The sequence below is a fragment of the Ictidomys tridecemlineatus genome, chromosome 13 (assembly GCF_052094955.1).
Source record: "Ictidomys tridecemlineatus isolate mIctTri1 chromosome 13, mIctTri1.hap1, whole genome shotgun sequence".
Taxonomy (NCBI): domain Eukaryota; kingdom Metazoa; phylum Chordata; class Mammalia; order Rodentia; family Sciuridae; genus Ictidomys; species Ictidomys tridecemlineatus.
The window spans coordinates 47,760,857-47,776,759 of record NC_135489.1 but is presented as its reverse complement, the minus strand read 5'-3'; the positions used below and the strand labels follow the sequence as shown (position 1 = coordinate 47,776,759).

Below are 15,903 nucleotides of genomic sequence, written 5' to 3'. Positions count from 1 at the left end.
GTGGGTTACACATCCACAATTTTACATAATGCCCTATTAGTAATTGTTGTATTCTGCTACCTTTTCTATCCCCTACTATCCCCCCTCCCCTTCCCTCCCATCTTCTCTCTCTACCCCATCTACTGTAATTCATTTCTCTCCTTGTTTATTTTCCCATTCCCCTCACAACCTCTTATATGTAATTTTGTATAACAATGAGGTTCTCCCTTCATTTCCATGCAATTTCCCTTTTTGGCTCTTCAGTTGGATCTGTCTCCCATTCGCCACCCTAGCTATAGCAGGCTCCATTTCACCCACTCAGACCTCTCCTACCTCAACCTCTCTCTTAATAAATGCCAATGCTGCCTCTTTCCCCTTCCCCTACCCAAAGAAAAGAACCCCAGAAACTTCAGGTAATCATGTCTTGCCTTCAAATCTAGAAACCTGTTTCCACACCTCTCTCTTTCCCTTTCCTCCCGATCAATGGGAGGGCTGCCCTCCTCTCTTTAAGCCTGGCTCTCTACCTTACGCTACATACTGCTGTCTCCTGTTCTCAGGGACCTTGAGCTATTGATTATCTCTTCTCCCAGTGCCATCTTCAAATGCCATCTTCAAATTCTCTCAAGGACTCGTTCCATCAGTTTAAAACTGCTCACTCTCAAAGACAAATCAAGCCTTTGTTGATTTTCCAAGCCCTCCAACTCCCTCCTCTAGCCACCTGCCAGACTGGAAGAGTTGTGCAGGGTCACCTCTACATCCTCACCTCTGCTATGCACAGCACCCTGCACACTGGCCCTCTCCCCGGTGTGACCAGTGCCTTTTAAGTCTGTATCTGAACTTTTAGCAGCACATGACCTCCCTTCCTTCCTTTAAATGCTGCAGGTCCTTTGACTTCTAGAACCTGCCCAGCTTTTCTTCCGCAATCCTGCATTGCTACTTAGGATCCCCTGAGATTCTCAGCCATGACACTCAACACTCTGGGTTATAGTTGTGTGTTTATGAGTGAATGACCTTTCTCTTCAGCCAGAAAGTGAATATTCAGGCAACATGTCTATCTATCTGGGCAATGACCCAACAGACATTTCATAAATATTTGCTGAGCTGAATTTTTTTGTAATATTTTGTGAGTTGAATGTTAAATTAAAATATATTTTAAAACCCAGATAGGCATAGGAGTAATCCTCAGGCAAAAACAAATTTTTTTTCATTCAAAACATGTTTCAGAAATCAGCTTTGGTCAAGAGTACAGACCTTCGGTGTGTGGACATTATGTGTTTCTATCAGTGTGCAGGATTTGGGAGTTGTGTACAGTGCGTGTGTCTAGAATGTTGTTCTTGTACAGGTCGAGTTCGTCTTCCCTCAGATACCCTAATCAGTAGAATGCCAGGTTTTTGGTGGTGGCTTGTTTGTTTTGTTGTTGTTGTTTGTTTGTGATACTGGGGACTGAACCCACAGATGTTCTACCACTGAGCTGCATCCCTAGCCCTTTTTATTTTTTTTGAGACAGAGGGTGACCTCAAACACACAATCATCCTGCCTCAACCTCCCAAGTCCCTGAGGTTCCAGGAGTGTACCACCGCACGCTGCTTCTTATTAGTTTTTCTAGACTTCAGACTGTATTAACTCCTTCTAGTGATGGGTTCTGGCTGCTGGTCAGACGGATCTTCCACTTTCATGGCTTATGGCACTGGCTCACAAGTTAAGGGACACGTGTTCTAAGTTTTATTCCCCTTCAAGGTCCCTGGTTTGTAGAAAAAATGCTGCTTCTTTAATGTTTTAGAGGGATGGCCTTAAAGGAAATGATATTGTTTTTTTCTCTAATTCCATAAAGAAGATACAGTTTAATGCTCAAGTGTTCTGTAAACACAGTTGGATTCTATAGCTTCTCAGTAAAGAAAAGGTGAGGCGGGGGCAAATATCTCCAATCTAGCTGCTTGGAGTCTTTGTTAGGGATATTTACAGATGGACATTTATTTCTGCAGGGATGCCCATGACTGGGACTCCATCTTTTGGCAGCTCCCGAGGGTGAGATTAATAACCTTTAAGGAACAGTGATTCCTTACTACTGCCATTATAGGACTCAGTGAGTTGCATATCATCATAAAAGAGGACTCAGTGATACCTCCTAAGTTCCCAACCATGTCAATAGTAGGATTTAGTATTTAGGAAAACTTGGCTGAGCCTCTTGGTACCACCACTGGTATCCTGGGTGGGAACTGCTGGAATCTATTTTTTTTTTATTGTGTAGTTGGAAAATGTGACAGATTTTTTCATGCTTTATTGGAAAATAAACTTCTATTTAATCCTATAGAACTGTGGTAAGCAAATTAAATAAGTAAAAAAAAAAAAACAGAACAAAAGTGATCTTTATCAGACTGGCCATTTCTCAGCACTTCTGACCGTTTTCAGATTCTCTGTGTCTATTTTTATTTTTTTGCCTTGAGGTCCTGGGGATCTAACTTGTGCACATTAGGCAAGCTATCTACCACTGAGCTACATTCCCAGCTCTTTGTGCTTATTCTTTTCCATATTTTTATTGGTGCATTATAATTATACAGAATGCTAGAATTCATTGTTAAGTATATGTACATGTACATGATGCAACAGTGTAATCTGGCCAATTCCCAAGAATTTCCCCTTCCTTCTTTCCTCCCTCCCCCAATCCTTTCCTCTACTGATCTTTCAGTTTTCAAGAACTCCCACCCCCCCATACCTTTCTTTTTCTTTTTCTTCTCTAGCTTCCCACATATGAGAGAAAAACAGACCCTTGACTTTCTGAGTTCAGATAATTTTGCTTAACATAATGTTGTCAAGTTCTATCCACTGTGTTTATTTTTGGAAAACAAAACATGAAGGCTAACCCAGAAACTAATGGAAAAGTTATATCAAAATCTGGGGTAGAAGTGACAAGAAAAGAATGAGTATAACTTCATTTATAATTTTGACTTTTCATCATTAACAATGATTTACTTACTTAAAAATTAAGTAATTAAAATGATGTGGGTAAAGCAGACTTAAAATTGAATACAAACAGAAATGTGTGAATCTAACTGCATATTACGATGATAACATTGCCTCTTAGCAAAATAATTAATTCAGGGAACTTTTGAACACAGTTCTCCTACTGTACATTATCAATGTGTTATATCCTAAGCACAAAAATATGCAGATAATTAGTATGTTAGTGGTTTGGGAGAGATAATGACAGTTTTAAACTATTTTATGTATATCATAGGAGACAGCAAATTTAATGCTGTTGAAAATTAAGGTTCTCACATGAAAGAAGGGAGCTTCAAATATAGAATGGGGAAAAGTAAGAAATGTTTTCCTTTTTTTAATATCCTTAGTTGTAGGTGGACACAATACCTTTATTTTATTTACATATTTTCATGTGGTGCCGAGGAACAAACCCAGAGCCTCACACATGCTAGGCAAGTGCTCTACCACTGAGCTACAACCTCTGTCCCGGGAATGTTTCTTATAGATTTAAATTGGAGATGTAAGTGTGAACTCATAATTTGAAGAAAACTTCATATATTTTTTATCTCTGTCCAGCAAAAGAGCTTACAAACAGTGACATCCCAGCATCGATGAGCACATCCAGATTTTAGCTTCTAATACCATTCTCCACTGTCCCAGCTCTGAGGTGGAGACAAGTCTGGGATATTTTGTTGTATCAGAAAGTGAGAACATACTCAGAATTTTTGGGGATAGGTTAAAAGGACGAAGAAACCTGCTTGAAGGGTATTTTACTCTACAAATTTACAGATTTTGAGTATCAAAAAAAAACATTGGCAGTGGATTGTAACCTATTGAAATTGTTTTAAAAACCTGTGAGCCTAAAGTAATGCTGAGAAATAAAAGGGGCAGAAGTGAGGGGAAACCCTGCTTTACAAAAGAGTGCCAGTTGATAAATGTAGAGGAGAAAAGCCCTATTTAAAAAAAAAATTTTTATGTATATTTTTTCATTGTAGATGACCACAGTATATTTATTTATTTTTATGTGGTGCTGAGGATCAAACAGTGCCTCTTGCATGTGAGGGCCGAGTGCTTTACCACTGAGCTACAGCCTCAGCCCCAGAAAAGCCCTATTTTTTTCCTGCCAATGTAATTATTGGTCCCTATAAGGATCATCAATGGATACTAACACCACTGGATAAAATGTCACTGGAGAACAAATATCCGCAGTCTCCCAAGTATCATTCCATGGGTTAAAAATGACAAAGGAGAACAGGACCGGGATTGTGGCTCAGTGGTAGAACGCTTGCCTCACATTCGTGAGGCACTGGGTTCAGTCCCCAGTATCACATAAAAATAAAAACAAATAAAATAAAAGTATTGTGTCCATTTACAACTCAAAAGAAGAAAAAATTACAATTAAGGACTGGAGGCATAGCGCACGCACACACACACTCTCTCTCTCTCACACACACACACACACACACACACACACACACACACCCCAAAACAAAAAGGAAAAGTATCTACAATGGAGAGATTTGGCAGGAGACAGTACCCCAACCAAGTAATCAAACTTTGGCATCTCCAGTTATGGACCAAATTGACCTTATGGACCAAATTGACCTTAGGTGCAAAGGGAAGGATATGATGTCACCAATGGGGTGTAATTGCTCAAAGTGTTTAACTCATGTCTAATCACGGGCAGTTGCCAGACAATCCAGATGGTGTGGCATTTTTCAAAAGCAGACTAGGCTTAAAAAACAGCAGTGTTGTGAAATACCGGAAAGAAAAAGGAAAGGGAATTTGTTGGGCTGTTTTAACTATGCAGAATAAAGGGACATGACAACCAAATATAAGGCTTAACCCTTTTTATTATTATTTATTTTTTAATTAACAAATTGTATATTTTTATGGTGCACAACAATATCCTTAAATAGGTATACATGGTGGAAAAGCTAAATCAACTAATTAAGATATCTATTACTTCACAGATTCTTTGTGGTAAGAACTTCAAAAAATTTATTCTCCCAGTAATTTTCATGTATATATTATATTGTGAGACTCTTATCATCATGTTATACAATAGACTTCCCAAATGTATTCTTATCACACCAAAATATTGTGTTCTTTAACCAATATCTCCCTAATCTCCTCAGTCCCCAGCCACTGCTTAATTCTTGATCAAATTCTCAACCTAAAAATGAAAAGTAAAGCTTGAGGGCAGTGAGTGGAACACCACACATTCAGCTGTTATTGGACTTGGTACTTGATGTTAGTTCATTTCCATAGATGTGATAATGATAATATACTTGCATAGGAGAATTCTTTGCTCTGATAAAAAATACATATTGAAGGATTGAGGGGTGAAATACCATGGCACATGTTATTTATTTAAATTATTTAATAACAACAATACAAAATGACAAAGAGAAAAGTCAAATGTAGCAAAATAGTACAAATTGGTTAATCTAATTGAAGGGTATACACGTATTTTTTGCACTAGCATTTCAATTTCTGTAACATTCAAAATAGAAAGCAAAGCCAGGCTTGGTGGCATATGCCTATAATCCCAGCAGCTTGGAGGCTAAGGCAGGAGGATCACAAGTTCAAAGCCAACCTCAGCAACTTATCGAGACCCCTGGGTTCAATCCCCACTACCCACCCTGCAAAATATATAAAGCAAAGGGAAGACAGTTACATTTCATTGATAATATAGCCATCCGTTGGAATTTGGTAATTATTGTCTTCAAATAATTTCTAAAATATGGGCAGATATTTACATACCACCATTTAAGAAGTTATAAATTAATTGTTAAGTAGATAAAAACCATAAAAAGCATTTGAAATCACAATACAAAAAGCAATCACAATAGGGTAAACACCCAATAGACACCAAAATGAAGAATGCTAAAGACCTTATTCGAATGTCCCTCCTCTTTTAAAGGTAACTGTTATCCTGAATATGTTTGTGTTTATCAATATCTTGCTTTTATTTATAGTTCTACTACAGTGCCTTAACTCCTAAACAATAGAATATTTAATTTCATATGCTTCTGATCTTTTTATAAGTAGAACCATGTTCTATGTATTCTTCTGTGGTTTACCTTTTATGTTCACATTTATATCTCTGAAATTGATTCTGTTGTGTGTAGCTGTGAGTCATTCATTTTGCTACTCTTTAATATTCTATTTACAGAACACTTTTTTTTTTTTTTTTTTTTTTGGTGGTGCTAGGCATTGAACCCAGCGGCACTGAATTAGATCTCTGGAACTCTGGTCTGTTGAGGGCATGTATGGAATTAACCTCTCAATGTCATATTATTGGTCTTATGTTTATTTGTTCTGAAATGTAGTGGACTCTTATAATAATTAAGAGTCTTATGATAATTAAGACTCTTATAACTAAGACTCTTCTAATAATTAAGGTATATTTTTCCCTTTTTGTGAGTTATCCACCATCTTTTCGTATTGGGATGCCCTACCTCACACTGCTTATTTCCCAAGGACCAAGCTTCAATTGGCACAAATTTACAAATAAGGAAACAGACACACCTAGAGATTAAGTGGTCCTATCTGCTTCTCAGGCTTTCTCTACCCTATAGTAACTTTGTCTCCCATCATGACCCTTGTCAAAATTATCTGTCTTCTCCATTATAAGCTCCATGAGATTAAGTTCTTTGCTTGTCCTGTTCCACTCTGTAACACCAGGCCTAGTGCAGTACCTGATAGTTACCTGACACAAGGTAGATGAACAATAAATGGTTATTGAATGTTAAATGAGTATTATAGGTAACACTTTCAAAACATCAAAATACCCGAATTAAATGTTTGATGGCTTGCTTTTAGAAATATCCACAACAAAATTTGATTACATTCATGTGGAAATTGAAAACAATCTCTAAGCAAAAGCTCCTTACGAAAAATGTTTGAAAGCAAAATTATCTTTCTATCTACCTTTTCTTATATGACAAATTTTTCATATGATAAAACATTTCTTTTTTATTTTCTTTTGTTTCTTTCTTTTTTATTTTTTATTTGTTCTACTTAGTTGTACATTACAGCAGAATGCATTTCAATTCATCGTACACAAATGGAATACAACACTTCAATTCTCTGGTTGTATACAATGTAGAGATGCACCATTGGTCTTATTTGCTATGCTATTGGTGTATACATGTACCTAGGGTAATGATATCCATCTCTTTCATTTCTCTCTTTTTTAACATCATTAGGGCTATTAGTGTACTATAGCTTCTAGATGCTAACTATGTATTTGTTAATTGAGCTGGTATTATTTCAAAGAAAAGCTAGAAAAAAATTAAATCAACATAATTCATGAAAGTGTGTTTATTTCAAGAGTAGTTGGTGTTTCAGTTATCCCAACAACTGCTTCATGCACCTAAACTATTTTAATTGTCTGTATAGAGAAATAAGTTTATTAGATAGAGTTAATGATACCATACTAACATTTCAGTTTTTCAACATTTTACAGTAATTAATGGGTACTTTAGTTCATTTTATTAATTTGGTACATGAACCCAATGTTTGAGGGCTCCCCATGCTGTAGATACTGTGTATCAATGTATAAAACTTATATAAGAGGGATTAGGGGTTTGGCTCAGGGTAGAGCAATTGCCTAACTGTGTGAGTTCAACCCCTAGCACCAAAACAAACAAACAAACAAACAAACAATCCAATATTACCTTAAACACTCACAAACTAATGTAGTATTTTTGGACTCATATTTTCCTTTCCTTGTATAAATTTTGTTGCTAAACATGGGGTAAGGAAGATTCATGCAGTTATATTGATTTGATCAAGAATGGTGGTCCAAAGCTGAATTTTTTTTAAGTGGTCTGTAGTAGCAAGCAGTACTTTGCATATAAATAGGATTTAGTTAAACAGAGATCTCCCATATTCCCTTGCTTTATCAGAACATTCCTTGTTATTTGCATCAGGTATGGGAGGCAGGGTCAAGAAAAAAAGTCTGATATTTCCTTTTCAAAATTCTGGCAGGGAATAAATGTCTGTGTACAGTTAGTACCCAATCAGTCGACAGTTCATTTGAGTTTACGTGTGTGTGTGTGTGTGTGTGTGTGTGTGTGTGTGTGTGTGTGTAGGAAGATAAACTCTTTTTTTCTTCTTGGCAGGTGTCCTTGTAGACTTGGGTCTGGAGGAAAATGGGACAGCTCATCAGAGAGCAGAGAAATACGTGGTTCGTCTGGACAATGAGATTCAAAGCAAGTTTGAAGTGTTTATGAGGAGGGTGAAACAGAACCCATACACACTGTTTGTGCTAGTTCATGACAACTCCCACGTGGAACTAACGAGGTGATTGCTTTCGTGTGAGCAAACACAGTATTTCTTCTATAGCAGTCATTGTTACACAAGGAAATCTTTTAAAGGTGACAGTGTGAAGCCCCAGGGACCCTAACATTTAGTGTCTTCCTCCTGCTAACTGATTCCTCATCTTTTCTTGCTCCCTCAACTCTTCGTATGATTTAGTGTTGATTTCATTTTAAATATACTGTGAAGGAATTTAGAAATTTCTGTCAGAAGTAAGAATATCATGGGGGCTGGGGCTGGGGCTCAGTGGCAGAGCACTTGCCTGGCATGTGTGAGGCACTGGGTTCGATCCTCAGCACCACATATAAATAAATAAGATAAAGGTCCATCCATAACTTTAAAAAACAATTGTTTAAAAAAAAGAATCTTGGAACTCAGTTGCCTCAGAGAGAGGGCAGGGAGAAGGAGGTCAAGGTAATAAGCTCCCAGGAGGGAGAAGTGCTTCCTTCTCTAGCTCTTCCCTAAGCTCTTACCCTTTTTCATTTACTTCTCTTCCAGTGTTTCCTCCACTTCCTCCTTTTTCTCTCTTCCCTCTTACCTTTAAAAGTAGTGGAAATGCCACTTAAATGTTTCTGAGAGCAGATCTGAAACCTTCCCATCTCCCAATTTAAACAAGAGAATATTGTATTTCTTGGTTGGACTTATTAATGAAAGAACATTATGTTTGGAATGATAGAAGCAGTTTTGCCCCCAGATCAAATTGTAATTATCTGGTGAGGTGTGGACTAAAAAGGCAAATCATTTTTTTAAAAAAGAGCGGAAAAAGAAGGAAGGAAGGAAGGAAGGAAGGAAGGAAGGAAGGAAGGAAGGAAGGAAGGAAGGAAAATAAAAAGAGAGAGACATGCATGAGGCACTGGGTTCGATCCCCAGCACCACATAAAAAAAATAAATAAACAAAATAAAGGTATTGTGTCCATCTACAACTACAAATATTAAAGAGAGAGAGAGAGAGAGAGAGAGAGAGAGAGAGAGAGAGAGAGAGAGAGAGAGAGAGAGGAGTCATCGAGTATATATATATATATCATGGTTTGTCCTCACCATGGAAGGACAGGGTGGTTTCAGTCATCATTGAACATTTTATCAATCTTCTTTTCTCCAGGAGAAACTGAGGTTAGGAATCTGGAAGTTTTTTGTTTTGTGGTAAAAAATGTCAGAATTCAAAATAAAATCTTGTTCAGAAGCCAGAATGGGTTTGATAGGCTGCAATTTGAAGTCTAGAACCATGTCTGCGTGTAAATAAGACCTTCCATAATCTGTTAGATTTAGGAGAAGGAATAAAAGAAAGAAGAAGAGGGGAAAGGAGGGAAAAGAAATTTTACAGACATCTCTTTAGTCATTGGTAATGTTCTGTGAGGAGAAATAGCTCCCTAACCTCACACGCCTTGTCTTTCAAAGTTTAAGGAATATTTTTGAGGACACAACATTAGATCTCTCTGTATTTAACTCTCTCTGTAACTGGGTCATCGAGATTATTTCTTTAATTTTAAAAGTATGTTTTTTTGCCAGGTACAGTGGCACACACCTGTAATCTTTAGCTACTCGGGAGGCTAAAGCAGGAGGATTACAAGTTTGAGGCCAGCTTCAGCAATTGGGTGAGACCCTGTCTCAAAATAAAAAAATAAAATAAAATAAAAAGGGCTGGAGACGTAGCTCAGTGGTAAAGTGCATTAGTCATTTGGGGAATGTAGGGGACATTGTGACAAAAAAAAAAAAACCTGAGAAAAAAATAACTAGGAGAAGGGAAGATTTATTTTGGCTCATGGTTTCAGAGATTTCAGTTGGTGGTTAGCTGGAGGTGAAGGCAGAGCATCATGGCAGAAGGGTGAGGCAGCAGAAAGCTTGTGGAAGCCAGGAAACAGAGAGAGCGGAAGAAAGGGGACAAGGTTAAGATATAATCCCCAAGGACACACCCCCAGAGACCCGCTTTCTCAACCCATGCCCCACCAGCCTCCATTTCCACTACCTCCCATAGCCCACTTAACTACCAATGGATCATTCCACTGATGATGTCAGAGCCCTCATGACCCAGTCACTTCCCAAAAGCTCCACCTCTGAACATTGCCACATTGGGGACCAAGCCTTCAATAAGTGAAATCTTTGGAGGACACTTCATATCCAAATCAGATAAGCACCCTTGGATTCAATCCCAGGTAACACAAAATTTACATATACACATGCACGTATTTGAGGATGCATGGGAACCTGGTATACACAAATTGAACAGAACTGAAAGAGCTTCAGAGAAACGAGTCTTGGTCACAAGTTGTAAAAGGACAGTTCTCCCCAGACGGCCTGCCAGTCTGGAACCCATGGCAGGAACAGGAGTGATTTTGATACAGAGGAGCTCTGGCTGCAGGGCTCTAAGCATTGTGTCCTGGTGAAGAGGCTCCCTCATTCAGGTGAGCTTTCAAAGTCAAGTGCTCTGTCTCAACTACAGCTGTAGCCATCCCTGGCCTGGAACACTTTGAGTTGTATCAGGGGCAAACTGAAAAAAAATCACTAAAATCTGTGTGCAAAGGGGTAAGAAGTGTAAAAATTTTTCTTCTTCCAAATCACATTTCAATTGAATCTACTGCCCCCAATTTAAAAGAACTAGAAAAGTAAGAACTAAAACATTATTTCCATGTTGGTGTCTGCTTCTGTATTCAGTCAGTTGAATTAAAAGGTGTTAATGTGACTTTCCATTTTTCTACAGCGTCATTTCGGGCTCTCTATCCCATGGCGAACCCAGTCATGGACTGGCTGATAGAGTCATCAATTGCAGAGAGGTTCTGGATGCTTTTAACCTCCTGGTGCTCCAGGTCAGCTCCTTCCCGTACACTCTGCAGACCCAGCAGTCCCGGATCAGCTCCAGCAACGAGGTTCACTGGATACAGCTGGATACGGTGGTGAGTTTCCTATATACTTATATTTTCAGCTTCCCAGGGAGCGGAAATTTGGAACTGATGGTATTGCTCAAGAGTTCAAAATATAAATAACATAATGTTTCATCTTCTAAAAGTACCATATGATCACAATTTTTTTCTTTTTTCTTTTCTTGACATGAGGTCTCGCTATGTTGTGCAGGGTGGTCTCAAACTCTTGAGCTCAAGTGATTCTCCTGCCTCAGTCTTCTGAGTGCTGGGACTATAGATACTCATTACTATGCCCTGCTGACTACAATGATTAGAAAGACTAAAAACTAGTGAATAGTGTCCTGTGGAAATTTGATTAGGTGGTTCTTTTTGGATAACATGCAGATAGAAAATTAGCATCCTGTACAGTTTTTTTATGTGATGTTATCTAAGAACATAATTAAGACCGTGGATCACCTTGGTGTCTTTAAATGATTAATTTTATTCTGAGACCTGGAAATTTTATTGTCCTCTTGGGTGGCCTCTTTGTCAAGTTCAAGTCTGGCTGATCTACATCACTGTTAATCACTCTCATGCCCTACAGCAACTGGTTTTTTTTTCTTTCAACCAATTCTCATATTCTTGTTTACAACTGTGGAAGATGGCACTGTACTTTAAGGAATTCAGTAGAAGCATTGAATGTGTTGGAAGTAATCATATAAATATCCAGGTCTTTATATTTTTTTTTATTTCAATCCCTAATTCCTGAAAAATATTTTCTATGACCTATAAACTTAAACCAACTATATTATCAAAGAAATAAGAGTTGGATAAAATAATAAAGATAAGTCATTTTGCCATGAATCCTCTGTATAAAAACACTGAACACTAGGCTGGAGTTGAGTTGTAGCTCAGTGGTAGAGTACTCACCTAGCATGGGTGAGTTACTGGGTTCAATCAAATATGTATAATTAATATTTGTCAATTAAAAATAAAACTATATTAACATTTTTAAATCCAACAGATAGGTGTCCTATTATATGTGGCACAGAGGAAACTATCCTATATACCTTTTCACTCAGTCTTTTCCAAAAGGGATCACCTCCATGATAGGAAGAAGGGCTAATAGTTCCCTCCCTTTATTTTTTTCTTACATGAAATAATAAACAGTTTTAATTTTCCTTAAAAGTCATTCCTATGATTAAGGTTAATATGTTAAGTGTAATAATGGGATTCTGGTCATATCTTTAAAAAGAGTAGTTATCTTCACTATATGTAGTAAAGTACTTATGGATTAAACATAGGATTCCAGGAATTTATTTAAAATAATTGAGTTTGTAGGAACTTGTTATACCCTTCTGCAATTAAAGGTCTGAAAAATCCTATGGAATTGAGGTCAACATAGAGAAAAGGAAAATATTACATTGATCTGTGTTACATTACGCTGAATCTAATTTATAACACGTGGGGGAGAAGCTCCTTTAGTTGTCTTGAAGCCAGCGTCCTATGGAAGAATAAACGGAAAAAGCAAAGAAATTCAACTCAAGAAAACATTGTCTAGCACTCGTGGACTTGTGTTGGATCTTCAAAAATACACTGAGAACCGATGGCTAGAGAGAAGGCCAAATTCGTATCTAAGTACTATTATTCAAAGCAGAATAAGTCCATTTCATAAATCATGGAAGAAAACAGCTGTGAGGGCAGTGAGGCCAAGGACTAACCAGCAAATGCCACTGGGTTTGGCCTCAAGAGTCTTTGGTGACCTTCCAGGGAACAGCATCAGGAGAGCAGAGTGGCTGCAGCCAAGACAGAGCTGGCAGCCCGAGGTCACTGAGACAGAGAGACTTGAGAAGGGGCATTTTTGTTTTGTTTTGATTTATGAGTAGGGCATTTCTCCCCGAATATTCTTATAGTAAAATAATTCTGAGTTTCATGACATGCTTCAAAGAATGGCCCCACTTACTTCTATATTACAAAAGTCCCCACGACCCCGTATTGTAAACAGTGCAGTTACACTTTAATGCAAACATATCAGACTGTTCATTCCTAATTCAAATTTTTAGTAGTTGTAGTCCTCAAAACTCATAGTGGCTGCAGTTAATCACAAGACATCATTAGCAGTCTGCTTTATACTTTTGCTACAAATAAAGAAAAATAAAAACAAGGAGAGGAGAATACAGCCTCTCTAGCAAGTTACAATGTTGCTGTCAGGAAAAGGAGCAGGCATGGAAAAGGATTTGCTATTGTTCCAAAAAAAAAAAAAAAAAAAAAAGGCCAGAAATGAGAAGGAAATATGAAGACCATGTACACACAAGATAAAGCTTTTCCTAGTGGCTGTGTCCCTGCAGCCAAGATGAGGAGGGAAATGGAGATGAATGACTTTTTTCCCCCTGGAACTGACTTCCTTGACTCAGCTACACTCAGCACACAGCTAAGGCCAGGAGGAGACAAGAAAGGGCTTGAGGCCTTTGCAATCTCTGTCAGTCTGTGCTCTGCACCTCCAGAATCTGTAAGAATATCCTCAAGACCTGAGTCCCCAGGTAAAGTCCATTTAATCTCAAAGGAGACCTTGTTCCAGTGAGCAGGTTGACTGTGTTAGAAGGCCTCAAAATAAACAAATAGATAGATAGATAGATAGATAGGTAGGTAGATAAAAGCTGCCCATTAAATAGTGCTTTATTTTTATCTTCTGAACCCTATAAATCACAAAATTTTGTCTTTCAGATGGGTTACTAAAAAGCTCACAACAAAATTTGTAAACCATTTCTCACAAAGAATGCAGAAACTTCTTTTTAAAATTTTTTCTAGATATTGATGGGCCTTTATTTTACTCATTTATTTAAATGCGGTGCTGAGAATCGAACCCAGTGCCTTACACGTTCTGTGCAAGTGCTTTACCACTGAGCCACCACCCCAGCCCTGTGCAGAAACTTCTGACATTCATTTTTTTGAGACTAACCTGGCCAAATTTTATTCCTCTTACACTTACTTTTCTTCCTCTGAATGCCTAATTTATTGTTACATTATTACACTTTTAAAAGCTGCATTATTTCCTCTATAAAATAAGTTGAAGAGGGTTTAAAGAAAAAACTATTAATACAAAATGAAAGAAAGATTGAAATGCCCAGGCAACGTGACAACAAGAAAAAAATGATTGTATAGAAAAGAGACAAGAAAACTACACACACACACACACACACACACACACACACACACACACACACACAAATAACCACAGACCTATGGAGTCAAAAGGCTTAATAGTCTGGGGTTTCCTAGTTAAAGGACAAACAGCTTGTCACACATCTCAGGATCCTCTAAGGGCATCATTGTGTCACATCCCAAAATAGCTACTCATTTTCACAGTGATGACTGAGTCATCAAGAAGGGAACGAATTAATACTGTGTAAAAGTATCTATCTGTCTATTATCTATCTTATCTATCTAGTACCAGGAATGAACCCAGGGGTGCTCTACCACTGAGCCACGTCCCCAGACCTTTTTATTTGAAACAGGGTTTCGATAAATTGCTGAGGGCCTCTCAAAGTTGCTGAGGCTGACATTGAACAATCCTCTTAAATTTCTGGGATTACAGGCATGCACCACCACACCCAGCATATATTTTATTTTCAAAAAGAAACTTTGCAAAAGGATGAGCTTCTTTATCCTAAGTACATGTATGAAGACAGGAATGGTTTGAAAATACTTTGTGTACAATCTGTGACTTGAAAAAAACTGTGCCCTACATGTGTAATATGAAATGAATTACATTCTGCCATCATGTATAACAAATTAGAAAAAATAAATAATTTAATTGAAAATAAAAAAGGATGAGCTTCTGTGAGTTATCATTAAATGATGTCAGGACAGTTAAGTTTTCTGAAAAAGGTTTTGAGTTGCTCTCCAGAGAGTTCTGTGGATAGCATAGAATCATAGTTCTGCAGAGAGCCTATTCCAACAGGGAAAGAATGAGAGTGGAAGCCGTATGACCTCATGTATCCAAACAAAAGAAAAAGAAGACAAACCATCCTTGTAGTTTGCCTAAAGGAAGTATGTCAACAACGCTCCACTAGTCACATACGAAGTTCTCTTGACTTATTGTTAGGGTGTGTGGTATTAGGGACTCATCCCAGGGCCTCCTGAGTGCTAGGCAAGTGTGCTACACCCAGGGCCCTAAGTTCTCATGAAGTGAAAAGAATCTCAGTTGGTGCCTCATTGATGAGTTCAGAGTTGGTATCAGGTTATATAACAGAACTACTACTTTCTTTTCACCTCCCAGGAAATAACCTCTTACAGGGAATCTCCTCTCTACTCCCTCTGAAAATGAGACATACTGTATCCTGTCCTCACTAACTTTTGTTTGTTTGTTTGTGTTTGTGTGTGTGTGTGTGTGTGTGTGTGTGTGTGTGTGTGTGTGTGCACGCCTACACGCACTTTGAACCAGGAGGACGTGGGCTGTGAGGAGAAGCTGTACTTCGGCTTGAATGAGTACAGCAAGTCTCTGCAGTGGGGGGTCACAAGCCCACTCCTGAGGTGCGATGAGACCTTCGAGAAGATGGTGAACACGCTCTTGGAGAGGTAAATAAGGACTCCCGCCCTTTTCTTTAGCTGTACTTAACATGTCACAGGGAGTTTGGAGCTCATGCAGATGACCTGCAGAGGCCAAATAAGGAAAGCCTCTTCTTCTAAGATGCCTTTTACCCCCGTGGGTTTCACGTCATCACCTGAGACCATCAGAGGAAGACATGACCTAAAATAGTGACCTACAGTAGGGACACAGCAC

The 15,903-nt window shown here is 38.2% G+C and overlaps 1 protein-coding gene across 10 annotated transcripts in view; it reads left to right on the top strand.

Annotated features, from left to right (window-relative positions):
- The window catches only part of Greb1l (GREB1 like retinoic acid receptor coactivator), a 310,330-nt gene that overhangs the window by 207,220 nt on the left and 87,207 nt on the right, over nt 1-15,903 (top strand). For 9 of the 10 annotated variants that reach the window (XM_078030295.1, XM_040274525.2, XM_078030293.1 and 6 more), the window contains 3 exons: nt 8,091-8,271; nt 10,982-11,174; nt 15,565-15,698. In XM_078030295.1, coding sequence (XP_077886421.1) covers nt 8,091-8,271; nt 10,982-11,174; nt 15,565-15,698 — 508 coding nt within the window. The remainder of the gene's footprint in view (nt 1-8,090; nt 8,272-10,981; nt 11,175-15,564; nt 15,699-15,903) is intronic. The other variant, XM_040274520.2, reaches the window with a different exon arrangement.